We start from the raw sequence: 18,400 nt of genomic DNA on the forward strand, positions 1-18,400 counted from the left end.
AAGCTCTTACAAAGCAGGAACATGGTGAAGATGCCTATAAATGCATGAGAAAAGGCAGAAACTGGCAATTTACAAAAGAGGAAATACGGTTCATAAACACGTGGCCAAAAATTACTTCATCTTACCAGTCATCAAAGAAGTGCAAATTAAAGCAGCATGACAGAGAGCGCTGTGCGCCGCCTGCCCCCGGAAGGAACAGAGTCTAAGGAGTGTCCTGCGCCCGGAAGCCCCCACTCAGCTGGCTGCCCTTCTTCTGAGGATCTGCCCTAGGAACTCAGCTGACACATGGTGAGCTGGTGCCCCAGGTCTCCATCCTGGTGGTGTCTAGGAATCAGAGACTCGAGAGCCACCAAATGTCCTACCTCAGGAGGGGTCATTCAGCAGCACTTGGCAAACACTGCACTGGGCGCTCAAGAGCCAAGGCTGCGAGGACGGAGCTGCAGGGAGCACAGAGCCCCTCCATGGGGAGGCCTGCAGTGGGCCGCAGGCACAGCCGGGAAAGCTCAGAGCACAACATGCAGGGGCGAAAGACACTGGTGCAGGCGCCCTTCTTTCCCCAAATGGCCTGAGTGGTGCGCCTTTATCCTGGCATAGGAGGGAAATGGTGGGGAGCTGACTGGGCACAGCCGCCTGCATCCTGCTGCTCACACCATTCGGGCCCCACTGGGTCCCCACCTTGGCACGAGTCGTTCACCCTCCTGCAGGGCTCCAGGCCTGAACCAGTGGGGCCTAGGACACCTGACTGGCTCTCCAGCACCAGCAGGGATATCTGGCCCTTCTCTGGCCACTGCCCAGTCCTTTGCTTGCAAGACCCATAGTGGGGCTCAGGGCTTGGTGTCCTGCCATCAGGGCTGGCCACAGCTGGGGACGTGGCCCCACCCAAGTGGAACAGGCCTCTTCCCTGCACCCACTCCCAGCCACGTCCCACCGGCCCAGCTTCTTACCCCACTGTGCCCTTGGCTGCCCTCCTCAGGGCTGAGCCTGCTACCTGCCACAGGCCACTCACTCTTCCTTTGCTGTTCTTCCCTAATGGGCTATGGAGTCCCTGCAGGGCCAGGTGTGTCTGTGCCACGCAGCCCTCTCTCCCCTGGCCATCCAGCCTGTCCTGTTGTCATGCTTTTCACATTAGTGGCTCCATCACATTCCCACCAACTTCCCAGAGGGATCCACACAGCGTGTGCAGAAGAGTCCCGGCTTTGGATGGGCCACCTAATTCCACGCCTCTCTTATCTCTTGTGACTACTTTTAAATTTATCTTTATTTCCTTCAGACCTGGGGACAGGGTTTGGTCAGCACCTGCAAGGTCTATAGTTGCCATAGTTATCATGAGGAACATGATGAGTGCCTTGGCTTCCTGGGACCAGCCAGGCAAGCATGCAGAGGAGAGTGTGGGTGCAGCGTCAGATGTTCTATTCCCACAGGCACCAGGAAGTACTGGGTCTGGTGGGCTGGACACCAGGTTGGGGAGGGACCAGAGGGCTGGGCGTGAGCCCCCTGCCTGCAGGGACCTTGGCCCCTCCTTTGTGCCCCAGCCCTGCCCATGGGGCCCAGCTCCTTCCTCTGATGTGGGCTGGCATCCCCTGTGTCTGGGCTGATCCCCAGCCGGTGCCAGCCCTCCCGGCACCCAATTCCTGCGGCTGAGCAGAGCACAGAGGCTGGAGCCAGCCTCCCGCAAGCCGGCTTAGCCAAGTTTGTATGTTTTGACTCCCGCCCCAGGACGGCAGCTGGAGACTTAAGGGTTCCCTTTCACGGGAGCTTCAGCTTCCAGATGCTTAGGTGGGCGCCACCCACATGCCGGCCAGCAGCTGGTTTGTCGCAGCCACAATGAGCAGGGGTCCTATGCCTTTGACGCCAAACCGCCTTTGCCATCGGTGGATCATCCTGAGCCCCTGGGAGCCGAGAGCAGCTGGGATTGGGAGGGAAAAGCTGCTGTGGCCGCCCGCCGGCCTGGCAAAGCCACACCCATCTGAGTTAGGGGAGGAAGGGACCTCTGCTGGCCCTTGGGCTGTGAAGAGGCCTATGCGGTGCCCTCTCTCCGGGCCCCAGGCTATGTGGAGACTGGCAGGGGGCAGCTGTGCTGACCCCCTGGACTGGCCATCCCCTGCCCCTCTTTTTTTTTGTTTTTTTGAGACGGAGTCTCGCTCTGTAGCCCAGGCTGGAGTGCAGTGGCCGGATCTCAGCTCACTGCAAGCTCCGCCTCCCGGGTTCACGCCATTCTCCGGCCTCAGCCTCCTGAGTAGCTGGGACTACAGGCGCCCGCCACCTCGCCCGGCTAGTTTTTTGTATTTCTTAGTAGAGACGGGGTTTCACCGTGTTAGCCAGGATGGTCTCGATCTCCTGACCTCGTGATCCACCCGTCTCGGCCTCCCAAAGTGCTGGGATTACAGGCTTGAGCCACCGCGCCCGGCCTCCCCTGCCCCTCTTGACCTTTGCACCCAAGAGCAGGATCAGCTGAGCCAGCTGCCCCCTAGAATGGGCATGGTGTAGTTAGGACGCTGCCCCTTAGCTCAGCTCCCCTCGGCCCTGAGGTCTCTAGGCTGGGGCTGTGTGCCAGGCAGCCACGGGGGGCTGCAGCACAGAGCAGGCGGGAGACCCAGCTGCTAGCTCTGCTCACTTGGCCCTCTGCTAGTGGGTTGGGGGGGCTTCCTTTCCCCTAATGGGGAGAGACCTTCAGGCCCTACCTGGGCAGAGGGCCAGACTCAGGACTTGAGCATTGTTGGGGTACAGTCCAGGGTGTGGCCGGCTCCTCTTCAGCCTGTCCAGATAGGGAGGAGGCCATCGGGAGCCTGCAGGTGTCCTCAAAGGAGGCCCCTCTGGACTCTCGGTCTCACTGCCTGATGGTATCAGGCTGCAGTGCTGCAGACAGATGCAGGGTGACCAGGCAGGCCAGGTGCCAGCAGCTCCCCACGAAGGGCTGGTTTCTCCGGATGAAGTCAGTACCAGAGCCATTGGCACTGTGCTGGTGGCCCTGCAGCAGGGACTGAGGCCTGGGCATGTGGAAGGTTCTGGAATCCCACACTTAGCACTCTTTGATGTCAGGGAGCCCCAGCATTGGCAAGTACCTCTTCCTTTCCTGCATGCCAGGAACCAGTCTAAGGCCAACTGGTCTCCGCGGGTGGCACCCCGCCTTGTCTCCTGTGCCAGCTGTCATCTGACCAGCATCTGTTTCAGACCTGCCTGCCACCTCCTGCAGAGGCCAGGAGCCCCTCTGCGCTGCTGGTGCTTCACTTTTGGCCGGTTCTAAGTGGACATTCTTTTTTCTTGAGACAGAGTCTCACTCTCTCACCCAGGCTGGAGTGCAGTGGTGTGATCTTGGCTCACTGCAACCTCCACCTCCCGGGTTCAAGTGATTCCCATACCTCACCCTCCCAAGTAGCTGGGACTACAGGTGCGCACCACCACACCCAGCTAATTTTTGTATTTTTAGTAGAGACAGGGTTTCTTTTCTTTACTTTTCTGTTTTTGTTTTTGTTTGTTTGTTTGTTTTGAGACAGAGTTTTGCTCTTGTCGCCCAGGCTGGAGCGCAATGGTGCAATCTTAACTCACTGCAGCCTCCGCCTCCTGGGTTCAAGCGATTCAGTCTCCTGAGTAGCTGGGACTATAGGTGTGCACCACTATGCCTAGGTAATTTTGTATTTTTAGTAGAGATGGGGTTTCACTATGTTGGCCGGGCTGGTTTTGAACTCCAGACCTCAGGTGATCCACTTGCCTCGGCCTCCCAAAGTGTTGGGATTACAGACGTGAGCCATCGCGCCCGGCTGAGACAGGGTTTCATCATGTTGGCCAGGCTGTTCTCGAACTCCTGACCTCAGGTGATCCGCCCACCTCGTCCTCCCACAGTGCTGGGATTACAGGCATGAGCCACCGTACCCGGTCTGTAAGTGGACATTCTGAGAAATAGTTTAAATACAACAGCTCTAGGTCAAAGCCACTGAAGATGACCTTTCAGCCCCCTCTCTATTTCCTTCAGGTCGAGTACCAGACACCAGAAGTCTGAATTTGGAGAAGGCTGGGGTAGATACTAGCCCCGACACTCAGAAGATCCTGGTGGACTCCCGGGAAGGCACCTCTGTGCCCCACATCTACGCCATTGGTGACGTGGTGGAGGTACGGCATGCGTCCTGGGACCAGGCCCCGGCCCCTGCCTGCCCCACCACCCCTGCTCGCTGGGCTCCGGCTGCTTCTGTCCTGTGGGAGAGAAACAACACTTTCTCTGATCACAGAGGCTCTGGGTCAAACCCCAGGGCCAGCCTGTCTGGAGTTCTGGGGCAACCTGGACTTGGGCCTCAGCTCTCTGCCTTTCCTTTCCTTTCTGTGGCGGGAGTGTGGAAGGCCTAAAGACAGCTGCAAGCACCAGCAGTGGACGCCTGCTGGGAACTGGGCATGGGTCAGTTCTGCACGCAGGCCCCAACCCCCGGCAGGTAGGCTGGAGGCATAGGCTTAGAAATGCCACCACTGGACATGGCCTTGGGGCCATCCTGTCCCCACAGGGTTGAGGCAGGTCCAGTTTGGGCCCACCTGGCCCCGCCCTCCCCACCTTCGTATCCTCTGGCTTGCCTCTCTGGGTGTCACACCGGGACAGGTCCTTTGCTCTCAGCTGCTGCTGTGAAGATCAGCTCCAGTCTTTCCTGGGTGGGGGCTCTGGAGCCCTCCTTACCCATGGCCCCAGTAAGGCACCTGGGTGGTCAGTCTTGGGATGCTGCACCCCGGCAGCCTCAGGAGTGCTCTGCCTGTCCTGCATGTGTCCAGTGCCTGCTGCTGAGAGTGGCTCTGGAGTGTCCCTGAGAGCTTCTTTGTAGCGAGACCTGTTGGTGTCAGCGTCCTGGGGCTGCACAACTAAATCACCACACACGGGTGGCCCAGAACAGCAGACATGGATTCTCTCACGTTTGGGGGCAGTAGTCTGAAATCAAAGTGTCAGCTGGGACTGGGTGCGGTGTCTCATGCTTATAATCCCAGCACTTTGGGACGCCAAGGCAGGCAGATTACTTGAGGTCAGGAGTTCAAGACCAGCCTAGCCAACATGGTGAAACCGTCTCTACTAAAAAAATACAAAAATTAGCCAGGCGTGGTGGCACGTATCTGTAATCCCAGCTACCCGGGAGGCTGAGGCAGGAGAATCATTTGAACTCGGGAGGAGGAAGGTGGAGGTTACCATGAGCCAAGATCGTGCCATTGCACTCCAGCCTGGGTGACAGCGAGACTCCATCTCAAAAAGTGTCAGCTGGGCCAGGCTCTCTCAGAAGCCTCTGGGGTAGGACACCTCCGGCGTCCCTCGGGTTGTGGCTGTATCACTCCTCTCTCTGCCTCATCATCACGTGACAGTCTCCTGGGTGTGTCTCTGGGCCCTGATTTGCTTCTTACAGTTTCTCTGTCATTGGATTTAGGGTCCACCCTAATCCAGGATGACTTCATCTCCATCCTTACTTTAATTATATCTGCAAAGAACTTATTTCCAAATAAGGTCACACTCTGAGGCTCCAGGCGGACCCGGCAGGGTCCTGTAGGGCCCATCTAGCCGTCCCGATTGTGTGGACAGAGCACGTGACTCCACATGCCTCGGCCACATGCCTGCAGCCCGAGCTTGCTTAGCTGGATGGTTCAGCTGCTCAGTGTGATTTCTGCAAGCGCAGCCTCTGCCTTGGACCATGTAGGTGCAGTGGTCTCTGACTGCATGGTCTGTTGCATCCTGTGAGCACTGCACCCTGAGACAGTGCCACGTGCATCTCTGTGCATAGCAGGAAGCCTCCCTTCTGTCTGGGAATCTGAGTTTTCCCTCTGCAAGTGTGTAGCTCCCAGGCTCCTGCGTTGGAAACTGTAACATTTCAAACTGTTTTGCCAGAAATGCATGGCACACACAAAGGCGTTCTTTATTTAAACATTAAATCCACTCGGAAAGGTCATTCTGAACAGTCCAAAGAGTTAACACCCAACCAGTGGTCCCTTGAGCGGTTGGGAAGAGCCTGTGGGCGGGGCGGGGGCTATTGTTTAATGAGATGTTGTGCGCTGTGCGCCGCCGCCGGGACGTTTCCGCAGTTAGTCAGGCCTGCTGGAATGCGCAGGCTGCGCTCTGAGTTTATCTCCACGGATCTCTACGCATTTCTGGAATGCCAAACAACATCTGCATTTCCTGCTGCCAAGGTGATTGGCAGCCCATCCCAGAGGACGGTGCTGGAACCCCCAAGGCCGGGGACACCCTGGGACGGAGGGCTCTCCAGCACAGCGACGTTCTGATTTGGAATTTGTTGTGGACTGTGACGTGCAAGTCGAGCTGCACGTCGGGAGTGTGTGGAACGCTTTGGGGTCCCTTTTCAGCCGGGGATTCCAGTGAATGCAAACGGTAGCAAGGGCTCTTTTGAGCCTGGTCATCAGGCAGCCCTCCGAGGTCAGCAGCGTGCAGAAGGGGTTTGCAGAGAAGGCTTGAGCATGTGAGGGTGGCACGGCCGGCCTCATCGGCAGCGGACTCCTTTCCCAGGGCAGGGTGGAGGGCAACAAGCGGGAGAATGAGTGACCTACCTAGGTCCCTGGGATGCCCCGCAGGGGGACGAGCTCCAGGGGGAGGCTTTACGTCACCGTACTCGGTGCCAGTGTTGGGGATTTTCTAAAGGGAGATGCCCACTTGGGGGGCAAAGGGTGGTGGCATGGGGGCTGCATATAACCCCGGACATGGTGCTGACGTCGCCCCGCTGTGCCTTCCCCAAGGGGCGGCCTGAGCTGACACCCACGGCTATCATGGCTGGGAGGCTCCTGGTGCAGCGGCTCTTCGGCGGGTCCTCAGACCTGATGGACTATGACAATGTGAGTTCTATCTAGCGGACGCCACGTGCAGCCCGGGAGAGGCCGAGTTCGAGGCTAGCTCTTCTGGGGTGAGGGGCTTTTGTGCGCTGTGTGTCTGCATGTAGGTGTGGGCATGCATGTGTGTGCGCTTATGCGGGGGTGTTGTGCACACGTGTGTGTGCAAGCGTGTGTGTGGGGCTCCGTTCTGAGAGTGTGGCGCAGGCGCGGGCAGGTGGGTCGCCTGCTGTACTTGCAGCCTGCTCCAGGCACATCTGGGCCTGGTCTGTGATCACTGCTCTTTGCGTCACATGCAATGGGGACCTTCGATTTTCAGGGCCCAAGGGCCCTCCCTGACTCCAGATCTGCTTTCAGGTTCCCACGACTGTCTTCACCCCGCTGGAGTATGGCTGTGTGGGGCTGTCCGAGGAGGAGGCAGTGGCTCGCCACGGGCAGGAGCATGTTGAGGTGAGGCCTGGGAGCAGTGCAGCTGAGGACGGTGGCGACTCCGCGACCTCACTCCACGCTCTGGGCGGAGGCCTTGTGAACAGGGCGCCAGGGTCTCCTTTCCAGGGCCCTGAGCGGTGGCTGTGTGTAGCAGGAAGGGACACGTTGGGAGCAGCCCCAGAAACGGGGGTGCCTGGGCTTTGGCAGCCTCGGGGTGACTGGGCTTAGGTACCTCTGGTCTCTGCCACCACGTGTCACAGCAGTGAGGGGAAGGCCCTTGGCTGCCTTGTTCTGAGGGCAAGAAGCCCTGTGGCCCAGAAGCCCCCAGCCCCACCCCAGCCATGCTGTAGGGGTGCCCAGCACCAACTGGGTCACCACCATGGTGCCACCCGCTCCCCTGCTGAGGTCAACTGAGCGCCGGCCCCACTCCAGCACACAGCTGCTTATCCCTGAAAGCACCAGGGCCCCGAAGGTGCCTCTGTGCTGTCCCCACCTTGCAGGGACTTGAATCTCACTCGACCCAGAAAGGTTTCTCCCAGGGGCCTCCGACCTCTGCTTCCACCCCCACCCCCTAACCACCCTACACCTCGTCTTCCTGGACTGCCCGGGTTGTCTCCCAGGCAAGAGCCCCCCACCCCTCGCCCCCCACCACATCCTGACACCTATCCTCTTCCAGCTTCTTCCAGGCTCAGGCACTCACCCTGGAGGAAAGGGGTTTTCATGGAGCAAGGCTGCTTTGGGGATCTGCTGTGGCAGGTGGCTGTGGCTCTGGGGTGGCCTGGAAGAATGCAGGGGCTCTGAAGCCTGCCGGGCCATGGTAGCTGGAAGCCTTCGGTGCGGTTTCATCTTGCTGCCGCGGCAGCTTGCAGGCACCCAGAGAAACCGGAGCCTGTGGCCTGGGTGGTGGGGCCTGGGGCCTTTGGGGATGAGTCACTGGGCTCCAGGGCTGGGCCCTTCCCCCTCCACCCCAGTCCTCTCCATCAACAGGACAGGCCTGACAGGCCAGCCTTCCCCGAGGCACTTTATTTGCTATTTTTGTTTGATTCATCACAAGTGCGCTGGGACATATGTTCCTGGCATTTTATAATGTTGTTTTATGTTTCACGATGTTGAATGGCCAAATACTCTTTGTTTGTTTTCTTTTCAATTCTGTCTTAGTTAGAACAATATTCTCTGAAGTTCCATTAATTAATAATGGCTGTGCAGCACATGTGAGGGCCCCGCTCATTTTTTACTTGGCCGCAGCCCCGGACACGCTGTCGAGCCCTTCAAGGGTGCTGAAAGCCTTTGTCCAACAGCTCCGGCTCTGGTGTGGCCACAGCGGCCTTGCTCCAGTGAGGGCCAAGGGAGCACCAGGGTGCCCGAGGGAGCCGGGTGGTTGCCTGCTCACCCATTCTTGCCTCCGCCGTTGGTTGTGGGGGAGCTATATCCACGCAGGTTTGCTGTGCCCAGCCTGGGTGCTTGGGTTGCCTGATGCCTGCTCTGTTGCTATGGTCTGCGGGGGTCCCAGGCTTGTTTGGGAGAGGGTCTGTCCTGTAGAGCATGGCTCCAGCCACTGGCTGCCTGCACACAGCCTGTAGCCAGCCAAGCCCTCCTCCCCATCCCAGACCAGACCTTCAAGCGAGATGGATGGTTCCTGCCCATCATGACCCTGCCTTGCCCATGCAGCCTGTGGGAGCTGCAGGTGCCACAAGGTTTGTTTGTCCCAGCACTGATCCAGGGGTGGTATCCTGTCCCCAGGTCTATCACGCCCATTATAAACCGCTGGAATTCACGGTGGCTGGACGGGATGCATCCCAGTGTTATGTAAAGGTGAGCATCCCTGTGGCCCAGGGTGCTGAGGGTGAGAGGGAGGGTGGGAAAGAGCCCGGCAGGGCTAATACCCAAGGGCTGGCCCCAGCCATGCCCCCCAGGCAGGGTGCAGGGTGGATGCAGGGTGGACGTGACCCAGCCCCCTCCTGGGCTGGTAGCTGAGATGTGCGGATTTCAGATGGTGTGCCTGAGGGAGCCCCCGCAGCTGGTGCTGGGCCTGCACTTCCTTGGCCCCAACGCAGGCGAAGTTACTCAAGGATTTGCTCTGGGGATCAAGTAAGTCCCGAGGAATGCGGGCCGTGATGCGATGCGCAGCCGGGTGTCCCTCGAGTGCCAGCAGTGCGGCAGTGGAGAGCTGCTGCCTCTCTTGCTGCATTTATGTGGCCTTCGCGGGTTTGCAGCAGAGATTCCTCAGGCCCTCCTCAGACAGGGCGGGTTCAGGGAGACAAGGGGCAGCTCTGCCCCAGCCAGATGCTGTTGAGCCAGCCAGAGCCAGGCGAGGTGTCCACTGTGGCCCCGGGTCGCTGCTGGGGCCCTCGCCCACCCGGCCCAGCACTCATGCCACCATGAGCGGGGCGCCAGTGCCTGGAGAGCCACCCCAGGGCTGCTGCATGTCTTCTGGAGCTGGGGCCATTGCCCGGGTCTTGGGCTCAGGCTGTGTGTTTTCGGCGTCCCGGGGTCAAAGGAAGCCGTGGCAAAGGCTCTGGGTGGGTTGACAGGGGTAGTTGGAGGTTGGGACATTGTGCGTGGCCTGAGAGACGTGGCTGGCTGGATGTGGGGCCTGGGGGGCGGTGGTGTGGTGAGGTCAGGATGCGCTGTCTGTGGGTAAAGCAGAGAGCAGAGGCCTAAGGCAGGACTGTGCCTGGGGGCAGGGGATGGAACAGCAGGAAGCCAGGCCAGGGCAAGCCAGGGCGTGGCTGGGTGGGAGGTGGGCTAGATGAGCGCTGAGCATCTGCTGGGAGGGAGGTGGACGGCTCCCACAGGTGTGGGCAGGGGTCCTGGCTTCTGGCTGGGGGTTAGGGGACAGTGAGGAGACCAGCAGCCTCCGAGGCCCTCCTCTTCCCAGGGATGGGATGCTGTGGACCCCCCTCCCTGTGCTGACCCCCGCCTGCCTCCCCCATCCCCTATATGTGCAGGTGTGGGGCCTCCTACGCGCAGGTGATGCGGACCGTGGGTATCCATCCCACATGCTCCGAGGAGGTAGTCAAGCTGCGCATCTCCAAGCGCTCAGGCCTGGACCCCACAGTGACAGGCTGCTGAGGGTAAGCACCATCCCTGCAGGCCAGGGCACACGGTGCGCCCGCCGCCAGCTCCTCGGAGGCCAGACCCAGGTATGCAAGTGGGGCCGGCTCTGTGTTTGAGGACAGGGCACATGGCAGGGGTGCAGGAGCCCTGGCCATGGGCTCCCTCCAGGTGTACAGCAAGGCTGTACCTGCCACGCCACCCAGAACAGGGATGCTCCGTCCTGTAACCAGGCCACATTGGTGACAGGCAGGAGGAGAAGTCCCCAAGGGCCCAAACCTCCCCGGGAACCCCAGACCCCGGCCTGGCCACAGCTGCTCCCCACACACAAGAGGTCTCAAGAAACAGGGCTCATCCGTAGGAGCCTGGCCCAGGCGGATGCTGGCGTGGAGGGTGTCCGGGGCGGGCTGAAGTCGGGCATCTCAAGTTGCTGCTTCACAGGCGGCTGCAGTCGGGAAGCTGGCCTCCCACCTGGCTCCTGCAGAGTTCAGGGCCCGCTTGTTTCCCTGCCTCCCAGAAGGTGGAGGCGCTGCCCTGTGATGGCCGGCCCTGCCCAGCCTGCCCCACACATTTGGTTCTGTTTCAGCTCTGCAGAGTCAGGCTGGCCAGGGGCATGTTGTTCATCCTCTTCCCAGGAGGAAGAAACTGGAGAGAGCTCCTGGCCTCTGCCCCAGGGATGCCTGTGCCAGAGCCCTCTCGCCTCGTGGTCTGACAGTGCATCCTCCAGCCAGGGCTGAGGACGGGGGCCGGGGCAGGGTGGGCCCTCAGCCTGTGCCATCCAGCCCACCTGGGGCACCCCCACGGCTGTCAGCCTGTCCCGGGGTTGGGGGTGTTTGGGCTCCATCTCTCCCCTGGGGCTGAGGTGGAGACCAGGCAGAGCAGTGGGCTCCCCCGAAGATGCCTGTGGACAGGCTCTGGGGTCCGCATGGTGCTGAGGGGCTCTGGGGAGGCCTCTCTGGGGGTACTCAGGGCCCCCTGCTTCGCTGTGGCTGCCTCCCCCCGGCGGGGCTGAGCTTGATAGGAATAAACAAAGGGCATCCTGAGGAAACTCTTATCAGAACATTGCACCTCCCAGAGCTGTTTTGTTAGGAGCCTGCTATAAATTTTTATCATTTCAAAATATTTTTGTAGCACTGCGTTGCTCCCTGTGACGCATCGCCCTGGGGTGGGGCCACTCTCTGCAGGGTTTGTTTCTCACCCGTCTCTCCCTTGGGGGTCCCTGGGTGTGGCAGTGGGAGACATGACCAGGCTGATGGGAGGGGTGGGTGGCTGCCTTGACCTTCCCGTTGTTGGCAGGATGGCTGCAGGCAGGTTTGGAGGGCCTCACCCCTCTCCTGGAGCGCCTGTGAGACGGTCAGCGTGGAGCACAAGTGCTGGACAGGTGGCCTGTGTGCCCCGCAGGGATGGCTCAGGGGACTGTCCACCTCACACCTGCACCTCTCAGCCTCTGCCGCCTGGCACTCCTTCTAGGCTCCTGCTGCCAGATGATGACGACCTGGGTGGAAACCCACCCTGTGGGCACCCATGTCCGAGCCCCCTGGCATTTCTGCAGTGCAAATAAAGAGGGTGCTTTTTCTGAAACGTGCTCTGCCTGTGGTGTCCCTGACGGGCCCCCAGGATCGCCCAGGTGGGTGGGGTCTGGCCAGGTCACCGGGCCCCTCTTAAATCATGTGCAGCCCAGGGTCCGCTGGGGCCCCTTGAACTCCTGAGCACAATTCCGAGCAGCCCTGGGCAGAGGGGAGCAGCCTTGCAGTGCTGGGGACCCCACCTAGGCAGGAGGCAGAGCCACCCCACCTGCCCCACAGCTGTCTGGCCTCTGGCCTGAAGACGCCCACTGAGGGTTTTTCCTGGGACCCTCTGCCTGGTCTCTGCACCTTGAGGCAAGAACGGCAGCCCAGCGCCAGGCAGGCTCTCGGGAGGGGCGGCGACACTGGCTTTGTTCTGGAACAGCCCGCCAACGGGCGGGCCCATGATGGGAGGTAGCAGGGCTGTGTGAGGCTCTCTGTCCCTGGATGTCAGTCACTTTGCCGGTTTCCACTGTGGCCCTCCAAGTCAGCTTGTCGACTGCGTCAGGCTAATCCTGTGCATTGAGGCTTGATGGGCTGGGGAGCGCCTGTCAGTCACTGCCGAGAGACAGCGCTGACAGCCACGGCCGGGCCCTGCATTGTGCTGGGGCTTTAGCGGTGGCTAATCGCGTGTCTTCCTTAAGAAAACATCACTTAGTCTGCCGGCCCCGAGCCCTGGATGGGACCCTGCTTGTCAGCGCACAGAGGAATGCCTTTGCGCCTTAATGGGCCTGCAGAAGCCCGACTTGCCGTGTGAAGCGTGCGTGTGAGCTCTCAGACACCCACTTAAGATGCCAAGTGCTGGGCCAGGCCCTCCCACAAGTGCAGCTCCTGATCAGCCATGTCCCATTTAACGCACGGCTGGTGGCATGCCTGGGCTGGATCCTGTGGGTGGGGCTTGCCTCTAGGCCTGCAAGTTTTTTGCCTTGGGGGCACCGCAAGGCCGGGAGGTCGGCCTACACCTGCTGCCTGGGCTCTAGGGGGTGGCTCTGGGCAGCAGCCAGGAAGGGGGCAGAGGGCCTGTGGATTCCTCGGCCCTGGGATCAGTCCCTGCCAGGGAGCACAGGGAAAACTTGAAATGGCCTTGGTGCTTTTGTGGTGATGGAGAGGATGCAGCTGTGTGGAGCCCGCAGTACACGCTGGGCGGCACTCTGCCAGGAGGGCCTCTCGCCTCCCTGCCCGCCCAGCCGACCAGGAGTGCCTGTTGCTGGGGGCCTGAGAGCCACCCACACGTCTGTGTCCCCACTGGCCCCTCCAGGTGGTTTTCCCTGCGTGCCCTTTCTTCCTGGAACACACCGTGTACCACATACCTGCTCTCTGTGACCTCAGCTCTCCCGCGCTGTGTGGCCCATTCAGCCGGCCTGCGCATCCCCTAGGAGGGACCAAAACGTCCACCGCACACATCCCAGGCAGCCATGGGTCCTTGGGCTCCCGCTGCACAGGGGCTCATACTCTCCTGGTAAGTGGCAGGCAGGGGTCCAGCGCAGTTTACAAGCAATGGGTGCTGCAGGCAAAGAGCTGCCACAAACAGGCCAGCACTGCTGCCCCAGGCCCTCTCAGGGCCGGTGCTGAACTGGCAGGCACCTGGCTGCAGACCAGGCCCAGGGGACCCCACAGGCACTGGCCATCCCCACACCTCACTACTCTGGTGGGACACTGGCCCAGAGCCCCCACCCAGGCAGCTGCACAGCCAGGGCAGGAACCAAGGCCCAGCAGGGCAATGTGGGCAAAGCGGCCGCTCTCCCAGTCTCCCTTGCCCAGTGTGGGACCAGTGTCCTGGGCCAATAGTGGTTTCGATCCTGTGTTTCCCCCGGGACGGCCCAGGGAGTACAGGGTGGAGCCAGAGCAGAGTGTTCTCCACCTGGCCCCGGGGCCGCCTTCCCGCCTTCACATGTTTTTATGGTGCAATGAAAATATGATTTTAATTCCTCAGATTGTTCTGTGTAACCTGCAATTACCCGCGGCGACATCCTGCACACTTCTGCTGTGGCACCAGATTTCGCAAAGACGTGGGAGGGGGAGGAGTGGGCAGGGGGTGCTGCCCAGCCAGGCTGAGTGGACCCCCTGTGCTGCACCCTCCACTCTGACATGGGGCAGTGTCACCTTCTCCTGCCCCCAGCACCCCCGAGTGACACTGGGCAGTTCCCAGGCCCCCTGGGTGATCCACATGCAGGGGAGGGGACATACAGTTATGGAGGGCTTTCAGGGCCAGAGCAGGGCAGCAGGGGAGGGCAGGGCCTGGCAGGGCTCTGAGGAGTGGAACAGGGGGTACAGCAGGGGTCATCAGCTCAAGGGGAGGGGTGATTGAGATGCTCAGACTGCAGCCCCCCTCCCTGAGCATGCTGCAGCCTCGCTTGTCCCTAGCCTCAGGTGACAGCCATCGGGCGCCTCGGCCCTGCTCTCCTGGCCGTGAGGTGACCTTAGTGCTGGCTGGGCCCTCAGGCAGAGCTGCCCCTGTGAGAGCAGCAGTGTCAGGCAGGGCTGCAGTTGAGAGCACCTGTTTCCTGGCCTCAGGTTTGGGCTCCTCCCACAGGGTCTTGGCACATGAGCTCACCTCGGCTGACACCTGCTTGCCTTACCTGGCCCACAGCCACTCCAGCCCCAGCGCAGCAGCTCAGAGGTGCCGCCAGTACCTGGGCCCTGGGCCCTGGTCCCCTCCCCAGGTTGAAGCAGGCCCCAGGGGCAGGCCTGAGGCCCCCACCTACCCCTCACACACTGGGCAAGAACTGGAGGTGACCCAAGACTTGTAATGAGGGATGCCCTGAGGTGGCTGGGCAGTGTGCCCACCGGGGCAGGGCCATGAGGCCACACTAACCCCTGCAGGCCCTATTGAGGCTCCAGGTGCCTGGGCCACCTCGGGTTGAGGCTCCATCCTAGTGGCGTCACACCCCATGCTCATGTCTCTCCCCAAGAGAGCACACGTTGGCACCTGGCTCCAGTGGGTGGCGTGAGAGGCGTGTTGGTGTCTGCGTTGGGCTGGTGGGTGGGGGCTACTCCTGCCTCCCAGAGCTCAGAGCTGCCTGAGCCTCCTGGTCCCGGTCCCAGGCTGCTGCCCCACCCTGTGTCCCTCTGGGAGCCACTTCTCCTCCCCAGAGTCCCTGAGTGCCCCTGCCCTGGGCAAGAGCTCCTCCCGCCCAGCCTGATGAGACCTGCTGGCCTCTGCCCACCTGCCCTCACTCATCGCCACTTCCCACCCTTGGGCTTAGTCAGGGTCCATGAGGGTCGGTGTAGGTCATCCACTGGCAGACACGGGGATCCCCACACTCTGGAGCAGGAAGCAGCAGGGGGTGCACACCCAAGACCAGCGGGCCAGCACCAGTGGCCAGGGCAGGTGGTACAGCCCCTACAGGTATCAAGGCCCGGGCACAGGGCCCATTGAGGTAGAAGCACGTTCCTCCATGGGCCCAACCCCAGCCCCATCAGGAAGCAACTCCCTCTGAACTGCCTCTCCATCCAGATGGGCCTGGGCCAGGGAGCCAGCCAGCTGCTGAGAGAGACTTCCAGATCCCGCTCCCTGAGCTTCCATGGAGCCCCAGGCCGCAGCCCCACACCCGTCCTGGTAGGGCCACTGGCACACAAGACCCCTCCCATGGGCCCCCAGCCTGCGTCCTTAGGCTAGCCCACCTCTGTCTCCCTGGTCCTCCCCTCCCCAGCCCTCCCAGCGGAAGTCCAGAGCTCAACAGGGCCTGGCACGGGAGCATTCTATGCCCGGCCTAGTCTCCTTCCTCTGCCACCATCTTCGAGCTGGGCTCTCTGGCTGGGCACTGCATGGCCCTGCAAGCTGCCTGAGGTCCTTCCTGTACCAGGCAGGGGCGTAAATAAACAAACAGGTACACGCTGGTGTCCTGGCTGCCACCCCGAGCAGAAGGCAGGCAGGGAGGAACTGGCTCCATATGCCCCCATGTCCCTCTGCACCCGGGCTGAAGGGGCTCCCCGCTGTGCTTGGGGTTTCTCGGCTGTGCTCTTCCAGGCAGGATCCAGTGCTCCAGTGCTGTGCAGACCCCAGCTCTGCTTTGCCCCTGCCCAGACCAGGTCCCACAGGGCCGGCTGTGGGGAGCCAAGCTGCTGGTGCCCCCTCAGATGGGCTAGTGAAGGAAGGAGCTCAGAGTGGGAGGCAGGCAGGCAAGGGCCTGTCCAGCCACAACCTGGAATGTTCGGCTTGGGAAATAACTGGACAGAAGATTCAACAGGCAAGAGCTGCCATGAGACTGATAACCCAGGAAACGGATGTGACGCAGCCCCGACAGGGTTCTGGGAGGCAGAGCGTGGGAGGGATGGGGCCCCAGACACCAGGGAGCTCCTGGGGTCTCACCTGCAGCAGCTCCCTGAGCGTCAGCCACAGGGCCCACTTCCAAGCCTGGCAGGCGTGGCTGGCATCATGGCTTTCTGTTCCCAGAATCCACCATGCAGGGTGAAGTCTGGTCAAGAGCTGAGGACTTGCTGCAGACACCCTGCACTCTGTCAGGCGGTGACAGCATCCAGCTCAGGCTGGCACTACGGGTCATCAGGGAATACAGGCAACAGCAGCCGAGACTGCCTGCGCTGGCCAGGAGTGGAGGATTGGGGCGCCACACCCACCCACACGGTGCCCACGCCCTGCGGCCAGGTCCATGCACTGAATGCCACTGATTGCTGCTGTCAACACCCTGGATGGATCTTCCGGGCAACTCTGGGAGAGAGAGGCAAGACTGTGGGCCCATTTTCCAGACGCTGCTCCTTAATCCCTGTCCACTTGATCACGGGAACCGTCAGGGCTGCAGCTTCAGTCCTGGGCCTGGTGCCCGTGGGCCCTTGGTGCTTTCCTGCAGGTGCAGTCGAACCTCACTCCTGCCACACACTGACCACCCTCCTGTCCCTCATCCTCCCCTATGCCTGCTCTCGAGGCCCAGCCTAACTCCCTGAAATCTCCCTGACCTCTGGTCCTGCCACCAGAGAGTTCTGGAGTCCTGCTTGTCGTGGTCCCCGGCCAACCCCCTGTGCCTATGAGGACAGCGAGGGGGCCATCTGTGGGGTCCAGCAAAGCATCTTAGGCCCGAGCCTGCCTGATCCCAGCCCTGACGTGGTGTATGGTGCTCGGGTTACCCTAATCCCGAAACCCAAGCTGGCGTTCCCAGAGCCTTCCCTTACTTCCCAGCGAGGGGACAAGCAGAGGCTCCTGGGAGACAGAAGAGAACGTCCCCCGCTGTGCCTTTTGGTTGGCAGCTGACTCCCATGGGGGCAGGGCAGGGAGCTGGGCACCCACAGGAGTGAAAATCCAGGCCCAACAAACCGTGTGTTCAGGACATAGAGGAGGTGCAAAGCCAGCGGTGCCGGTGCAGCAGGAGCAAAGCGTGGGGCAGACCTGGCTGAAACCTGGCGAGGTCCTGGCCTCCAGGGTTTCGTGGGACAATGATGGGGCCTTGTGGTTCCACAGAATGGAACTTTTTTTCCCCCTAACTAAAACTGGAATCTTTTTGGCTTATAACTGATGATGAAATACACCAGATGCTTGAGAATCAAGTGGAGCCACAGGCAGGAGGTGGTGTGGCCTTGTAACTCAGCAGCTGGGGGCGGAGCCAGCTGTGCCTAGCCCTCTACCCTGGCTGCTGACCTCTGACCCAGCTGGGGCTCCCAGGGCCACCCCTACACTGGGCACCCCAGCTCGGAGCGGGAGCACCCCACAGGCTCCCTGTTTATGATGATGTGGGTGGGGCCGCGCATGCTGAGGACTGCGAAGGGCGCCAGTGTCTTCTGCATCGTGGTCTCCCCGAAGCAGACAGAGTTAGCTCCTGACCTACAAGGGTCACAGTGTAGGACAGAATGTCAGGAGAGTGCAGCACCGTCCGGATGTGTTCTCTTCAGGCCGCCCGCTCGATGAGTGAGGAGACCGAAGCCTGGACCCCCAGCGGGCCCCCGGGCTGTGCAGTAGCGGACAGGCCTGCCACCACCCTCCCTGCCAAGGCCTCAGCACCGGGTCCCTGCCCATGGGAGAGGCGAGACCTCCGCAAGGCTTCAATGGCTCATTGTTCTGCCCACGGTGGCTGGAATTGGGCCGAGTGATTATAATAATAAAGTCCTAACAGTCCGCCTGTGGTTGGGTTTCCATAGCTTGGGGAGTATTTGATTTTCAAAGCCTTGGTGGGGCGGAGATGCCATATCAATGCAGCAGGCGCTTCCCATCAACCAGTTCTTTACAGGTCAGAGTCTCCCATCCAGTGCCTTACCTCTCTGGAAAGGCACCGTACCTGTCAGCTCCCAGGTGCCCAGGCATGTCAGGGCGGAAGACTGCACCAGGAGGCCCAGACACAGCGGGGATGAGTCCCGCCTTCACCAGCTCAGACAAGCTCTGATCCCACCCCACCCACGGACGGCTGCAGTGGGGGCGCCCAGCGGGTGGGGACACTGCTCTTACTCCTGCCTGGGACTTTTTCCCGCACCCGCCTTGTCTGGCCTCTGTGCCTTTGCCCATGCTGTTCCTTCAGCCCCAAGCTGTGCCTTCCTCTTTCTGCCCTGGCTAATGCCCCCTCATTGGTTAAGATTCAGCGTACAGGCCCCCCTCCAGGAAGTTCTCCCTGTCAGCT

General features: G+C 61.0%; 1 protein-coding gene and 1 long non-coding RNA gene across 2 annotated transcripts in view; both read left to right on the forward strand.

Moving 5' to 3' along the window:
* Nucleotides 1-11,856, forward strand: part of TXNRD2 (thioredoxin reductase 2) — a 69,048-nt gene extending 57,192 nt beyond the window's left edge. The window contains 7 exon segments of the mRNA NM_001159499.2: nt 3,971-4,107; nt 6,703-6,798; nt 7,150-7,242; nt 8,962-9,033; nt 9,212-9,309; nt 10,170-10,364; nt 11,572-11,856. Of these exon segments, the coding sequence (NP_001152971.1) occupies nt 3,971-4,107; nt 6,703-6,798; nt 7,150-7,242; nt 8,962-9,033; nt 9,212-9,309; nt 10,170-10,299 (626 nt within the window). The 3' untranslated portion in view covers nt 10,300-10,364; nt 11,572-11,856.
* A 1,242-nt stretch (nt 11,857-13,098) lies between these two features.
* Nucleotides 13,099-17,904, forward strand: LOC144331988 (uncharacterized). Its single transcript, XR_013399646.1, has 2 exons — nt 13,099-13,299; nt 16,237-17,904. It is a non-coding gene; the product is annotated as an uncharacterized LOC144331988 (long non-coding RNA).
* Nucleotides 17,905-18,400: the final 496 nt, after the last annotated feature.

This window comes from Macaca mulatta, chromosome 10 (genome assembly GCF_049350105.2).
Source record: "Macaca mulatta isolate MMU2019108-1 chromosome 10, T2T-MMU8v2.0, whole genome shotgun sequence".
Classification (NCBI taxonomy): domain Eukaryota; kingdom Metazoa; phylum Chordata; class Mammalia; order Primates; family Cercopithecidae; genus Macaca; species Macaca mulatta.